At 48.4% G+C, this 15,885-nt stretch overlaps 2 protein-coding genes across 2 annotated transcripts; one reads left to right on the forward strand and one right to left on the reverse strand.

Annotated features, from left to right (window-relative positions):
• Window positions 1-2,483: 2,483 nt before the first annotated feature.
• Window positions 2,484-3,826, reverse strand: DACRYDRAFT_106131 (uncharacterized protein; the record flags this gene model as incomplete). Its single annotated transcript, XM_040768200.1, has 7 exons — window positions 2,484-2,656; window positions 2,711-2,950; window positions 3,000-3,016; window positions 3,070-3,122; window positions 3,242-3,265; window positions 3,320-3,493; window positions 3,548-3,826. 7 exons carry the CDS (start codon window positions 3,824-3,826, stop codon window positions 2,484-2,486), a joined length of 960 nt encoding a protein of 319 aa, XP_040629847.1.
• A 9,168-nt stretch (window positions 3,827-12,994) lies between these two features.
• Window positions 12,995-14,496, forward strand: DACRYDRAFT_14925 (uncharacterized protein; the record flags this gene model as incomplete). Its single annotated transcript, XM_040771061.1, has 4 exons — window positions 12,995-13,798; window positions 13,851-14,000; window positions 14,069-14,272; window positions 14,350-14,496. The coding sequence occupies 4 exons, from the start codon at window positions 12,995-12,997 to the stop codon at window positions 14,494-14,496; spliced, it is 1,305 nt and encodes a 434-aa protein (XP_040629848.1).
• Window positions 14,497-15,885: the final 1,389 nt, after the last annotated feature.

A 15,885-nucleotide genomic window follows, 5' to 3' on the forward strand; every position in this document is an offset into this window, starting at 1 on the left:
CCCATGGTAATGGCTGTCATGACTCTGGTTTCCATGACCTATTGTCACCATAGGTAGTGGGTGTCATAGTTACTATTGGGTTGGAGATTAGACACAGGGGCTGTAGGCTGATTACTCCAGGAAGCTGTCATAAGCTGTTGGAGCTGCTGAGTCAGCTCTAGGACCTGTGCTTGAAGAATAGAAATGGGATCAGGGAATTCTTCTGCTTGTTCCATAATGGTGGATATGGAATAAGGCAGGTGTTGGGTGTGTGTGGTAAGAGTAGAGGCAGGTAAGAGTAGAGGTGGAGTGGTGAAGCAGAGGTTGTCACTTGGAGACTTGGTCTTCTGTTAGGGCAACACAGGCTGACTAAGTCTGCTCACCTAAGAGTGCCAAGAGTCTAAGCAGGCAACAAGGAAGTGGAGTAGACCTGATGACTAAGACCTATCTACAGTATAGGTATCTGTGGATGATCCTAAGAGACCAAGTCTGAAGAGACAGTCCCAGGCAGAGTAGGCCTTATATTTATACCTCTGTGGTGGAACCTGCTAGAACATCTTGCTTACTCAGCCTAGTCAGGTGATCAGGTCATATGACCAAGGATGAGGTCATATGAGGTCATGCACAGCCATGCACAGCAGGTCACCTGACCATCCAATCCTTCCAGCAGGTTCCAGCACATGCCAAGGTATACCAGCTACTTCCATGTCATAAAGGCTTAGTCATGTCTCTTGACCAAGCAATGAGCTGGTGCCCTGACAGATGCCATCCCAGACCTGCCAAAACCCTGTACCAAATGTGCTGAAAATGCAGAAGATGAGATGGTCTTGCAGGCACTCTTGGTTACTCTCACAGAAACCCTGGTTGAAGTGCCCAGCAAGGTCCTAGCATTGGCATGTCCCCTCTTCAACAAGGTGCTCAAGGAAGCCCTGCTGAAACAAGCCCATGATGACAGCAGTCACAAAGGTTTCCAGACTGTTGCTTGTATCCTCCATCTCTGATTTTGGTGGCCCAACCTATGTGCAAATATCAAGTGGTACCTCCATACCTGCCATGCATGTCAAGTCCACAGCATTTGGAAGGTCCTCAAACCTCCAACAGTCGACTATCTGGCTCTGCTTTTCTCAAAGATTTACTGCAGTACCATGAAGATGCCTCCCATGAAAGGCTACACTTGCATTGCTCAAGTCTGCTGCTCCCTCTCCTCATATCCCAAATGGTGTCCCTTAAAATCAGAGACTGCAACGGCCCTTGCATTGTTCCTCTTCCATGATGTTATCTGCCACTGGGGAAATATTGCAGAGATTGTTACTGACAATGGATCAGCCTGGGTAGCTGCTGTCAAGGAACTGGCACAATGCTTTGGCATCTGGCACATCTGAATTTTGCCATACAACTCTTGTGCAAATGGTGCAGTCAAATCAAAACATTTTACAGTTTGACAGGCAATTCTGAAAGCATGCAGAGACAATATCAAGCAATGGCCTGACAAAGCACCTACCACATTCTGGGCTGAGCGAATTTTGGTCCAGCACAGCACCGGTCTCTCCCTGTATTTCATTGCACATGGTGTTCACCTGGTCTTCCCCATGGACTTCAAGCAAGCCATGTTCCTCGTGCCCCCACCCAAATTCCCTATAACTGACAGTGACAAGCTAGCCTACAGAATTCGACAGCTCAAGCATCACAAGTCCAATTTATCTGAGCTCCAGGAGAAGGTTCACCAAGCCTGCCTGAGAGCTGCAGACTGATTTAAGGACAACAAGCACATCCTCACTGATTATGACTTCAAACCTGGCACCCTGGCCCTCATTTGCAATACTTGGATAGAGAAGGAGCTCGACCAAAAATCCAAGCCCCAATTTCTTGGACCTATGGTTGTTGTTACCTGTGCCACCTGCAGCAGTTATGTGATCACTGATTTGGATGGGGCCATCCTCAAAGCCTGCATCACAACAGTTCTGCATTTACCTGTACCACCAACAATCTGAACACACCCCCACCTTACCCAACATATTGCAGCAGACATCTGCCAAAATCCTGAAGACCATGAGAGACATGTTGTCAACTACCACAGAGCCTGACCCCAAATAAATAGTGCAGACCTTATACCCACAAGACTGTCAAACAGCATGCATGTACCTCCTGACTTCATCCCTCATTTTCTTTTGTTTCCCTGAGATATATCTACTAAGTCCACAGGCGGACTCAGTAGTATGGTAACAACATGATCCCTACTCGAATACCTGCGAATTCCTATGATATACATGACATCTGAATTACAGAAAAAAAAAAAAAAACAGGGTTTGAAGTCACATGTCTTGAGGCACACTGCAGTAGCATCAAGTGGACAAGATGGATTACCTTGAATTTTGCTTAAGGCAAAATTTGAATCTACAAGAACATGAAGACAGAACTATGCTACGATTATGACTACTGGACAAATTATGACACAAGGAAAAGACAGAAAAGAAAAGGCAACAAAAAAAAAGAAAGACCCTGCTTTACTCAGTCAGAGCTTTCCCCAGGAGAGTCTGAACTTGATCTGCCCAGCCCATCGCAGTGTTCACCACTTTCTGCACAGTGTCCACTGCTTTTTGAGCTATCTGCAGGCTCTTCCGGAGCTTGAGCATCTTGTGCTCTGCCATACGGAGCGGCATGACCAGCAGCTTGACCTCTACAAGTTCAGTTAGCATCACCCAAATATGAACTACAGATGGAAAGGACTTACCGGCCTCCAGAAGGCGGGACCACTTGAGTGACAGGCCAACCAAGTCCTTGTTGTCCTCCTGCTCATGCTTTTTGGGCTTCACCAGCATGTAGCTGTGCACCGGCTTCTGCTTTTTCTTCTTGGCAGGCTTTTCAGTGGGTTTTTCAATGGGCTTGGGCTCAGGAGTCTCCAAGAGGAAAAGATCCTCCACAGACACTGGAGGCAAAGCCATGGCCTTGGCGAGACATGCTGAAAGGGAGTCTGTAAAGGTCAATAAAAGCAGCAGAATAAGCAGTGTACCTGTACACACGCTGCAAGGCTTTTTTGCTGCCTTGCACATCAAGCAAATTACCTTATTGGCCACCTCCACAATATCGCACTTGTGGTGCACCTTACCGTCCTTGACAATGGCATGCTTGCAACACAACATACACTGCCAAAAATGTGTCAGAAAAGTTAAGCAGTGCACAAAAAGCAGGGACAACTCATGCAATTTTCAGCCACAAACAACTCCAACACTGTGGCATCCATTGTTGCCAACAACACCTTTACCAGTGTCTCTTCTGGCATCCACCCCTGCAATAATTTGGTCAGCATCTGTAAGCACAAAGAGGAAAGCAGGTGACTTACTGCATTGCAGGAGTCCTCCTTCATTGGCCTCCTGCAGGCCCTGGTTGCAGGTGACGTCTTATCCATGCCATTGTTGAGGTGCCGCATGACTGCCTTTGCCAGCATCGTCTCCTTTGCCTTTGCCTTACCCTTTTCAGCCTTTGCCAGCAGGCTGGCCAGGCTCCCCAGGGATGTCTGCATAATTCGGGTTAGTAACAGGCACCAGCTTGCAAAAAAGGAAACATGTACCGAAAAACCAGACAACATTGCCTTAAACTTCTTCTCCTCCTCATCCTCTTCCTCCTCCTCTTTGGCCGGTGTGGACAAGGCAGCCAGCTCCTCTTGCTGGTCAAGGGCAAAAAGTTGGACCCACTTCTCAGGCAAATTGCAGACAAGGGCAGACTGAGGACTATTGAGGAGCAATGTGACTGCATTGCCAAATGGCATGATGTCCGGATACTTCACCAACAGCAAGAATCCAGGATCCTCTGCATCTTCACGCATGTGGGCAATGATAGCAGCAGTCATCTTCAGCATGCCAGTGTGCTCATCTTTTGGCAGTGCTGGCTTGGCAGCAGACTTGCAAGTGCTGGACTTTGCCATTTTGGAGCATTGGGATGTGAGGAAGTGGAGGCAGGGGTTCAGTTGAGATCTGCAGGGACAGGAAAGGCAAAATTCAGTCCCATTTATAGGCACAAGAGCCCCTCAACAGAAAACAAAAATATGCATGGGCCCTGCTAAGTGCCAATATCCAGAACACAGTTTCAGCAAAGGCAGTGCCAATAAACACCACACTGGGCTTTGCAAAGCAAGAATGTGGCCAATCAGGGTCTCAGGCACCATGTGACTCAATGCAACACACATGGTCAGGGTCCCTCTTGCAGACTTAGGCAGCACTGCAAGCCACCACTTAGGGTCTTCACATGCTGGCCAGCCACCCCATGTGCCAAATGTGCAGCAACACCCTTTATCAAATATGCTGATGCCGCCATTTTACCAGTGCCCCCATATGCAGCCCAATGTCTTACAGCAGAGAGTCTCGTGATTGGTCCCTGATAATGCTGCTCTTGCCTAACTCGATATTTGGCGGTACCACACTGCATTCCTGGCTGTGCAATTATGTCAACTGGAGCCCCACTGACTCGGGGAGTCAGTATTCAAGGTTTGGGGGGGATGAACAGCCCCACCTCCAGTGGGGTGTGTCAGGCTGGTATTCCCACAGCTATTTTCAGGCCTTAGAGATTGTTGCAAAGCACTATGGGCCCTCACTATGCAGACAATGCAACCCAGCAACAAGTCTCAACTCCCCCGGATATTCAGCATGGTGACTACTATGATTTCCCAAGCAACGGGACCACTTGGATATTTGGCATGACAACTGCAGGTTTCCCCTGCAATGGGATCAACCCACACGGATATTCAGCATGCCAATGCCTGCCTAGGAGAGGGATCCAGAGACCAGATTAGTATGGAGTGTGGTTTTCAGTAGCTAGTATAAGTAGTTTCCAGAAACTCCTGTATCTAGCTTATTCTGCCCCTCTTCTGATAGACTTATACAGATCTGATTATTTGTATACTGGCAGATTTGACTTGACTTAGCAGATTTGACTTGACTTAGCAGATTTGACTTGACTTATCATGACTTGACTGGATGGACACTGAGCTCCAATTATTGCATGCTGACTATCAATAGCTCAGCTACAGGCTGACTCCCGCATTTTCTACTGACTTTCCCCCATCTCTCCCCTCTTTCCCCAGTGAGTTCTTGCACACCACCCATCGGACCAATATTTCGGACACCTCTTGGGTTGGATCAGCATGCAAAAGAGATGGCAGAGACAGTCTTCAAAAGCCATGTGCTTTTTGGCTTGAAGGATGGATGGCATGCCACCATAGTAGACCCAAACCTCCTCTGCAGCTTGCTTCTCACAGTAGAAGTTGAGGTAGTAGGTCATCCTGCATATCCTGCAGTGCAAGGATATGAGGACAATGGGGATTGTGCCCTGGGCCAGCATATACAACATGGCAAAGTGCTGGTTGCAAAGGGTCAACATGGCATGCATGCCAGTGCAAACATGGTGGGGACAGGCATCCCTGAGGCATATTTGGGTTGGAGGGTAGAAATGTTTGATGCCTAGTAGTATATAGATGAATGGGAGATAAGGGGAATGAAAGGAGGAGCTCACCAAGGTTGTATTTCTGTGCAAAGTGTGCAAAGAAAGGGAGGGGATCTACCAGAGGGCCAGTAGGACGCATAGGATCCCTGTCAGGTGTTCAAGCAGTCCACTGAAGAGCTTGCCAGAGGACAGGAATGTGCCCTGGTGGGAGCCCAAGCAAATCAGAGAGGAAAGCTGCAACTGTGTTCAGTATCACAGCCAGTGGAGTGTTGAGGTGTTTGATGCCAGGGATTTCTTGCCAGGTAATGCACATTTGGAGGTGCTGGCAGAGGGTGATGAAGAGGAGGGCTTGCTGGACAGTGAGTTGTGGCAAGGACTCATGTGCTGCCAAAAGCTGGCGAATGAGGTTGAGGAGTCACATGGTGGGTGGGGGAGTTGGTATGAGGAGAGGAGGGGAGGGGAGTTGAGGGAGGGAGGAGTCAGCAAGGGGCAGTGGATTGGCAGCAAGCTCAGGTGGTTGGATGACAATGAGAATGACTGGTGCCATTGATCAGGTATAGTAGATAACTGGTGATGATGTACATAATGTAGGAGTCCAATGGAATAATATTATGTCAGCTGAGTAAGATATGTACAGTAAGCAAAAAACACTGCCACATACCCTGTCCAGAGTCCAGAGTCCAGAGGACCCTGCCCCAAAACTTGTATGTACTGCCTGTCACAGCCATCACTAGAAACAGATGCATCTGTTATTAGTGGTGGCTGTGACGCAATTCGCGGTGGCTGTGACACAATTTGCGGTGGCTGTGACACTACTCTAGGGATTAGGGTTCAGGTTATGGTTTACCAAGGATAGCACACCATTGGAAAGCATTTTTCAAGGAGATTTCAATGGTAGTGATCCTACAGCTGTGCTACCAAGGATAGCACACCATCAGAAAGCGTTTTTTGAGGAGATTTCAATGGTGGCAATTCTATCTTTCTTTTTCTTCACAAATTAACTTTATAACTAACCAATACTCATGCCAGTACACAACCTTAATCTACCTCAAGATTTTTGCTGTTCAAGTGGCTGAGGCCTGTCACATAATATTATGTAAGCATTTCATTGTTATTTTACATGCATCACTTATATGATTTAGGCCTGATCCATCTACACCTTGCTCTAATCAATGGAATGAAGAGCACATTCGATGTGAACAACAGTTGACATCCCCTACTGAATGCCATTGTTGCATGCCCTATGCCCAGCAACTGCCAATTCCCTAACCTGTTTTTCATCATCTGCCTGTTCAGGTATATCAGTTGCCATCCGCTCAAAAAAGGAGCATCTGTGATGCAAACCTTGATGCTCTTACAGCACATGCTCAAGCAGTCTTAGGCAATAATCCTCCTCAAGCTGTGCCACCTCCCCTACATCAATTGCAATCTACTCAACAATGGATCCTCCATAATGCACAGCTTGATGATCTTGCAGCACGTGCAAGGGCAGTCTTAGGTGATGGTCCCCCTCAAGGTGCACTCACTCATGAAGAGCATCTTGCAAGATGAAGACAATCAAGAAGCACAAATCAACAAATTAATGCTGAACCTGCAGCCTCTATACTTTCAGCAGGCAGCACAAGATGCACTCACAGGACTTGCACAATTACAACTTCAGCATGGTGATATCTTTTACCAAGCCAGACTGGGACACAATTTCCCTGAGGTTGAAGAGAGGGCTAGGGTGGAGGAGCTAGAACAAGAAGCTCAGGAAGCCTTACAAGCAATTCAAGCACCATGCCCCTGGGATCAAAATATGATCCAGCAATATGCTATGAAAGCCCAACAAAACAGCAATAAAGTGATCAACCTGGGTGAAATGACTTATCAATGCTCCACCTGCCATGCTCTACACTTTATCAAAGAATGCCATACAAATTCCTCCATCTGTGAGCCAGTTTTTACCAAGTGCTGTGCTACTAGCCAGATCAAGCTCCCACCCTTCCAAGTGGTTCCTCCTGTGTTGGCCCAATTGGTAAATGGAGGAGACCCAAATGCAAAGCACTTTCAGCAGCATATCCAACAATACAATCATGCACTCTCTTTGGTCTCTTTGGGTGCTAAGAGGGATGAGCACACTGCAAGGGGAGGTGTGTATTCCTATTCAATCCAAGGAGCACTCCACCATTGCTATGGTCCTGCACATCCTGGAGAAGATACACACCCTTCCTATAACCAGCTCTACTTCCTTGATCCAGTGGCAGCTCAGGCTGAGCTTAAGCACCATAATCCAGCACTCAAACCACAGATTCTGTGGGAACTTACCAAAATGCTCAAGGAAACACACTTTTATACCCAGCAATTTATGCACGCATATCAAGTACTGCAGGCACAAGAGCAGCAAATTCAAGAAGCAGGCCAACCCAATGAGGTGGTGGAAGTTCAGCTTCACTTTGATCCCAATACAGACCAGCACCATTACAATCTTCCCACAGTTGAGGAAGTGGCAGTGGTCTGGCCAAACTCACTCACCAATGAGCCAAGGGATATTGTGCTACACAATAGAACAGACAGCTTCCTCACAACAATGAACACTGGCAACCCAGCTTATATGCCACTCCATTATGTCCTGCTCTTTCCACATGCTGAACATGGATGGCACTGGAATATTCCTAAGGTTGGAGAAGCCCCTCCACAGCAACAAGGAGAGGCAGAGGGTGATGATGTTGGAGAGGATGGGGATGAAGCAGCAGTGCACACCTCAGCAAAGACAGTGACTGAGATGGAGTACTATCAATATCGCTTGCATGTCCACTCTCTTCCTTGGGCACAGCATCTCTTCCAATGTGGCCAACTCTTTCAGCAATTTGTGGTTGATGCTTGGGCATCAGTGGAGCAAGATTGCCTATGATGGATTGAGCACAATCAGAAGACTATCCGTGCAGAGCTCTACAATGGCTTGGCAGATGCAGCAGCAAGAGCTGATAATGCAGAGCCAGGGCAACATGATCTTGCTCAGATTGGCACATGTATCATCCTTCCTGCCACCTTTGTATCCAGTGCACAGTACATGTACCAGCTCTATCAAGACTCCATGGCCATTGTGTGCTGGGCAGGACAGCCTGATATCTTCCTCACCTTGACTGCAAACCCCAAGTGGCCTGAGATCATTACCTCACTCCTTCCAGGACAGAAAGCAGAAGATTGACCAGATATTGTTGCATGAGTCTTCAACCTAAAGCAAGATGAAGTTTTACACCTTATTTACAAGGAGGACCTGTTTGGCAAGGCAGTGGCAAGAGTCTACACCATTGAATACCAAAAGTGTGGCTTGCCTCACATGCATCTTCTCATCTTCCTCAATCAAGCCTCCAAGCTACACACTCCACAAGAGGTGGCTCTCCATGTTTCAGCAGAGATCCCCTCACAAGAGGAGGATCCTGATCTCTTCAACTTGGTGATCTCTCATTTGATGCATGGGCCATGTGGGGCTGCCTTCAAGGATGCAAAATGCATGGTAGAGGGCAAGTGCAGCAAGGGCTTTCCCAAGAATTTCTGTTCTGAGACAGTAATGGATGGTGACTCTTATGTGTGACTTTGCTGTCATGATAATGGCTGCTATATTGAGAAGAATGGGGTTCCTCTGGATAATCGATGGGTGGTCCCATATCCAAAGTGTGTAATAGCTCATTGAGTGTGGCCTAATAGCTGACCCAGAGTAAAAACCTGCTAAAGCAGATCAGAGCACATTGCAATACTGAATTCTGCTTTAATGTGGGTGCAGTCAAATATATTCATAAGTATATCTACAAGGGTCAAGATCACATTACCTTGGAGGTTGGCAATGAGGTGAAAAGCTATCTTGATGCTTGCTATATTGGACCTGTGGAAGCAGTTTGGCACCTCTTTTGCTTTTGAATGCACAAAGAAAAGCCATCCATCTATTGGCTTCCTGTGCATTGCCCTGGAGAACATACAGTCTTCTTCAATGAGAATGATGAGATGCAACAAGTGCTTGAAAGTGGTGCAGCAGCCAAGACAAAGCTCACAGAGTTCTTCACAATGAATGCATCTCTACCAGAAGCACAGTGCACACTCACCTATCAAGAGTTCCCAACCCACTTTGTGTGGAAAGGAACAAGCAAGCACTGGGATGTGCATAAGGCTCAGTATGCCATTGGATGGATGTACTTTGTGCACCCAACTGCAGGGGAGTGATTCTATCTGCACACCCTCCTAGCACATATGCCTGGGCCTACAAGCTTTGAAAATCTTTGAACCATAGATGGTATTCTCCATCCTACCTTCAAGGCTGCATGTAGGGCACTGGGTCTCCTTCAAGATGACCAAGAATGGATCGATTGCCTTGAAGAGGCCTCCAACATGCAGACTGGTGATCCAACCCAAGAGGTGTCCAAAATATTGGTCCAATGGGTGGTGTGCCAGAACTCACTGGGGAAAGAGGGGAGAGATGGGGGAAAGTCAGTAGAAAATGTGGGAGTCAGCCTGTAGCTGAGCTATCAATAGTCAGCATGCAATAATTGGAGCTCAGTGTCTCTCCAGTCAAGTCAAATCTGCTAAGTCAAGTCAAATCTGCCAGTATACAAATAATCAGATCTGTATAAGTCTATCAGAAGAGGGGCAGAATAAGCTAGATACAGGAGTTTCTGGAAACTACTTATATTAGCTACTGAAAACTGCACTCTATACTAATCTGGTCTCTGGATCCCTCTCCTAGGCAGGCATTGGCATGCTGAATATCTGTGTGAGTTGATCCCGTTGCAGGGGAAACCTGCAGTTGTCATGCCAAATATCCAAGTGGTCCCATTGCTTGGGAAATCATAGTAGTCACCATGCCGAATATCCGGGGGAGTTGAGACTTGTTGCTGGGTTGCATTGTCTGCATAGTGAGGGCCCATAGTGCTTTGCAACAATCTCTAAGGCCCAAAAATAGCTGTGGGAATATCAGCCTGACACACCCTACCGGAGGTGGGGTTATTCACTGGCAAACAGCTTCAACTTCTTTTTGTCACAATGTTACAGCACTGTCACCCTGCTGCCCCTGGTGAACTCTGGATGCACTTCAAGGAACACCTCTGTGATGCCCTCCTTCGCCAACTCCATTGCTCTCACCCAGAGATGACACAGGAGGATGCATTGGACTATGGCCTCTATCTAATTGATAAGCTCCTCTGCACACAAGGCTCCAGCTTGGAGGATCCCAAGTTCCATGGTGAATTTCCAGCCTTTTGCACAGATTGGGAGAGGGTGCTAGCCCTTGATGATAACCATCTGATTGCTGAACAGCTGGACTATGATCGAGTCCAACTGGCAGAAGATGCAGAAGAGATGACCAGCAAGATGAATGAAGAGCAACAACATGCCTTTGATACCATCATCACACATGCAGAAACTGGATCTCTTTTCTGGCTCCAGGGCCCAGGGGGGGCTGGAAAGACCTTTGGCAGTCTGTGCAAGGCTCCATTCAGCTGGCAAGATTGTGCTATGTGTGGCTTCTTCTGGAATTGCAGCACTGCTTTTTCCAGGGGATCACACAGCACACTCCATGTTCAAGATCCCCATTGCTTGCCTTGACACATCCTCCTGCAACATACACAAGAATAGCTGGCTAGCAGCTATGCTGCGAAGAGCCTCCATCACTATCTGGGATGAAGCAACAGCACAGCATTGCTATTGTGTTGAAGCAGTAGATCACACTCTCTGTGATATCAGAGATCAGCCTGATCTTCCCTTTGGTGGAATGACAATGGTCTTTGGGGGTGACTGGCAGCAAACATTACCTATGGTTCCACATGGAGAAAGGGTGGACTTCATCAATGCCTGCTTGCAGTGCTCACCTCTCTGGCCTCATAATGAAATCTTGCATCTCACTCACAATATGCAGCTGGATGCTAACAACCCTGAGAGTGCAGCTTTTGCAAGTTGGCTATTGGAGGTGGGAAGTGGCAAGGCAACACATGGTGATGGGACTATCCAGCTTCATCCAGGCATGCCTTGCGGTGAGAAGCCAGAAGACCTGCTCTCAGTGATCTACTGAGATATCAAGAATCCACAAATCGCAGGCCCTGCTGGAGACAACTATTTCTTGGAACAAACCATTCTGGCTGCATGAAATACAGATGTGGATGGAATGAATACACAGGTGCTCACACAGCAACCAGGTGAAAAAAACTGTGTTTTGCTCAGCTGACTCACTGGAGGAAGAACCTGGGGTCAAAGGTAGCCTTGAGCTGCCTGTGGAATACCTCAACTCACTCAAACTACCTGGACTCCCTCTGAGCAAGCTGCACATTAAGCTGGGATGCCCCCTTATGCTTATGTGTAATCTGGCTCCAGCACAAGGTCTCTGCAATGGAACCCACATGCAGGTTATCTGTGCTTCACACTGAGTCCTTGAAGTTTGCTTGCTTGGAGGTGAACACCATGGAGAGATAGCACTTATCCCCTGTGTAACTCTCACTGCATCTGAGGAAGCAGCACTCCCCTTCATCTTCAAGAGATGACAATTCCCAGTGTGACTGGCCTTTGCAATGACAATTAATAAGTCACAAGGCCAGTCTGTCAAACATGTTGGGCTGGATCTTTGCATGCCTGCTTCTGCACATGATCAATTATATGTTGCACTTTCACGTTCTACAACTGCAGGTGCAGGTTCTTTTACCCCCACAGTCAGCAAATAGACCAAGGAGGAATGTAACTCCAAATGTTGTATACCCTGAAGTTCTTGGAATACTTGATGTACATAGAAATTAATTGAATTACAACATAAAACAGTGAATGAAGTGAGACAGGCTCCCCTATAGAAATTAATTGAATTACAACATAAAATGGTGAGCAAAGTGAGACAGGCTCCCCTAGTTTATGTGATATATTTGTGTTGGCGTGTGCCAACTCCGGTTGCTGGGTACACTGCCACTGATATCAATGCTGGTGTGATCCGGGGATGCCGTGTCGCTAGAAGAAAAGAGGGCGTCCAGCACAACTACTGAATAGCCAGCATGGATGCCGAGTGGAAGTCTTTTAAAACAACTCATAACTTGCCAGCATGCAAATACCAAGCGCGAGAAGGGATGAAGAATTCGAGTGTCGTCAGATGAGAAATGGAACGGCAGAACCTCTGTAGCTGCTCACGTGCCATTTTTTGAGGGATATAGAAAGGGTTTGACAGGGTCTGCGCTTCATGCTGACTGCCCCGCCAAGTGTGTGTTCCACTCCTTTTTTTACTCTCGCTCTTTGCTGGTCTCTTTCCACTTCACTGGCAGCATAACTCTACTCTTCATTATCTGGGAAATTACCATCAGTCTAGTGAAGGATATATCCACTTTCAATCAGCAACCATTGGCAGCGAATTCACCGACCGCTCTCCAAGGGGACGTTAATGTCCCTCACCAAAAAGCGCGGCAGGGGGCAGGCAATTCAACTACAACGCGTATCCCTCCGCCCTGTTCACCCTTCATCCTCATCGTCGCCTTCCCACACTTCCCCATCATCCTATCACCCGCACATGTCCTCCCAGCTCCCCTCTTCTGGATCCTCGCCTTCTCCAGCACTGCGATTTCTCAGGAAACGAAGCCCCATGAGGTGTGTCCTCCTCCTGGTACTTTTCGCCGCGACGTTCGCTGCTCTTTGGCTCCTCATGCAGCCGAAAGACGTCGACCTAGAAAGATATGCACAAGATTCGAGCAGATCGAACGCAGGGGGGAGAGAATACACGCCTCAGCGGCCTGGACCTCCAGATCGTTCTTCACCTCGTCCAATAGAGCAAGAACAAGAATCCGCACGCTCTCAATCTCCCCAACCCCCACCACGTATCCCTCCTGCACCAGACGCCCCCCTCCCTCCTCCACTCGTCGATACCCTCCCTCCCCCTCCGACCGACGTAGTTGCAGAACCGAACCCGAATGACCCGAAGCTGCACAAGTTTCCTCCAATCGAGAAAGAGGGTCCGAGGGAGATCGACCTCCGTTGGTGGCTCGACCATGGAGCTACGTGGTTCCTCGAGCCTATTCCTGCCCTGGTAGATGCACCCCCTCCCTCGACGTTCAAGTGCGAGAACACTCCTGATTTCGGACCGCTCCTTCTGATTGCAGTGTTCTCCACTGCCAAAGGTTGGGAGAAGCGCGACCTCATCCGCGTGCTCGGTAGACAAGGATTGGGTCCCGCAATCGCATCCCAAGTTCTATTCCGTTTTGTCGTAGGCCGAACGAATGACAAGGAGTCCGAAGATCGATTGCAGCTCGAGATTCAGCGATATGGGGATATACTGCAACTCGAATTTCCGGAGAATATGGATGAGGGAAAGACGTACCAGTTCTTGCGCTGGGTGGGGGAAAGGCCAGAGAGCGAAAGACCGAGATTTGCCATGAAGACGGACGATGATGTGCGTCTCTTCTTCCTTGGTATATATCACGTGATTCTGATTTTCTACGCAGACATTCCTTGTGCTCCCCAATCTGCTCAGCGTTATCTCCTCCCTCGACTGCTCGCAGAACATATATTTTGGGACTTCGTGGGGAGCGTGTATTACCGACTGTTATCCGTTCTATATGCGCGGGATGGCATATGGGCTCAGTTGGCCTCTGGTGCGTTCACGCTTCGTTTCCGTAACGCGTCCCACGCGTGTAAGCTCGGTTGACCAACTGTCGAACAGATCCGCTGGCTGACAACAGCCAGTCTCTCGTTCGACGACTATCGCTCAACAGAAGACGCGCGTACGGGCTCTTGGTTCCTCTCCCTCCCAGCGACCGAGAAGATGTATGTCGTAGACTTGGAGCGGAGACTGGGCGATTGGGATGGGATCAGCATACCCGTCAATTCGGGCACGGTCGCACTGCATGCGATGAAAAGTAATTGGGTGAGTGTTTCTATACCTTTTTCGAGCTATTTTATGCGCATATATGCCGTTCGTTGAACCGGACTGACGAAAACCAGTTATGGGCCAAGGTCGGGCTACAACTGATGGACACCTGGGAGAAGGAGGAAAAAGAGTACATGTACAATGGTGAGCGAAGCAGAAAGGGGAGGGAGTTGCCTGAGGGTGAGGAAGGGGGGGAGGAAGAGCAAGACCCGGAGCCATAGCACCTTCGGTTCATGGACTCGTTCGCTTCGCAAGCCTCCTTCGGAGAGTCGCTCCTTGCGCGTGGAGATTCTCCTCACGCGTGTGGTATGAGTGGGCAAACGAGAGCATGCACTCTTCGGACATGGGAGGGAATAATGCTGGACAACGGACTTGGAGACTGTATCGACTATGTATACACGTACGGCTGTAGCTCTGCCTTTCTACAGTGACGCGCACGATGCTGATGCTGGGGCTAAGGCTTGTGATACCCATCTTGTTTGCTCAAGGATTTTTTCGTTCTCTAATACTAGGGATTATGACACTCGGATTCGAGTCATTCATTACCAGCGGAGTATCGTTTTCGAAAGATCCACAGGCGCTGCACTACGTCCAGACGGCCTACAACCTGACGAACCATTATCTTCGAATCGATGCTTATTTCCTCTGTGATAACATGTTTTGTAAGGCTCTCAGTCTAGGTCCTTTCGATAGTTCTTTGAGGATGGAGTACATATACACTGATGTGACCACAGAGTCAATGTCACAAGCTAAATACATGGCTTCTAGTGCTCTGAATCACGCTTCTAGGGAACCGTATTATTTTCTCAACGAACCTCTAGCTCCAACTGCTTCATGTGCTCGAATCACGTCGTCCGCCTCTTTCCACGTCACGGTATTCTGCACCACTGACCAGGTCCCGTCCAGTCCCACTTAAACTGTCCACACTCGAGCACTGGGACCTCTTTAGCAAGGGCTCTCTCTAATGCATCCTGCTCTGATGGGGTAGCCGGCATCCCCACCATATGATTCTCCATGTACGGATTAACTGTAGGCCATTCTTCCATCCGTATCCGAGTAAGGGGTGTTCGAGCTGATCGATGGAGTGCTGCGAAAGTCGTGAGGAATCTGATGTGATTCGATGTCGCCCACATCAGAGATTCCAGTACTTTCAACTTCGGCCAAAGCGGTAAGTGTGGCGCATCGTTCTCAGATTCGCTCGCCGGACGTTCAGTTGACATCAACTTGCTAGCGCACATCATAGCAATGTAGTATTCAACTTTTGAGATGGAGTACGGGTGAGAAGCACACGTGCCGCGAAAAACCTCTACGTCGGGTAGAACAAAGAGTATTCTGTCCAGAATACCCAGTACTGCACCACCAAGTGTGAGTTTCTTCACCGAAGGAGGCGTGCCCTGCGGGATGGAGGAAGCAGAGAGAAATTCGATGAGAGCGGCAACGCATGCGTTGCATTCGTCCTGACGTAGCTGGTACTCAACGATGAAGGGGTGATTCATCGAGAGACTTTCGAGCTTGGTGCGACAATCAGTTGGAACATGATACGACCGATGCGTGTTGACATGCATATAAGACTGTGCAGTTCTGGCAGGACCAAGCGAGGCAGGTGAGCT

The sequence above is a fragment of the Dacryopinax primogenitus genome, assembly GCF_000292625.1.
Source record: "Dacryopinax primogenitus strain DJM-731 SS1 chromosome Unknown DACRYscaffold_6, whole genome shotgun sequence".
Classification (NCBI taxonomy): Eukaryota; Fungi; Basidiomycota; class Dacrymycetes; order Dacrymycetales; family Dacrymycetaceae; genus Dacryopinax; species Dacryopinax primogenitus.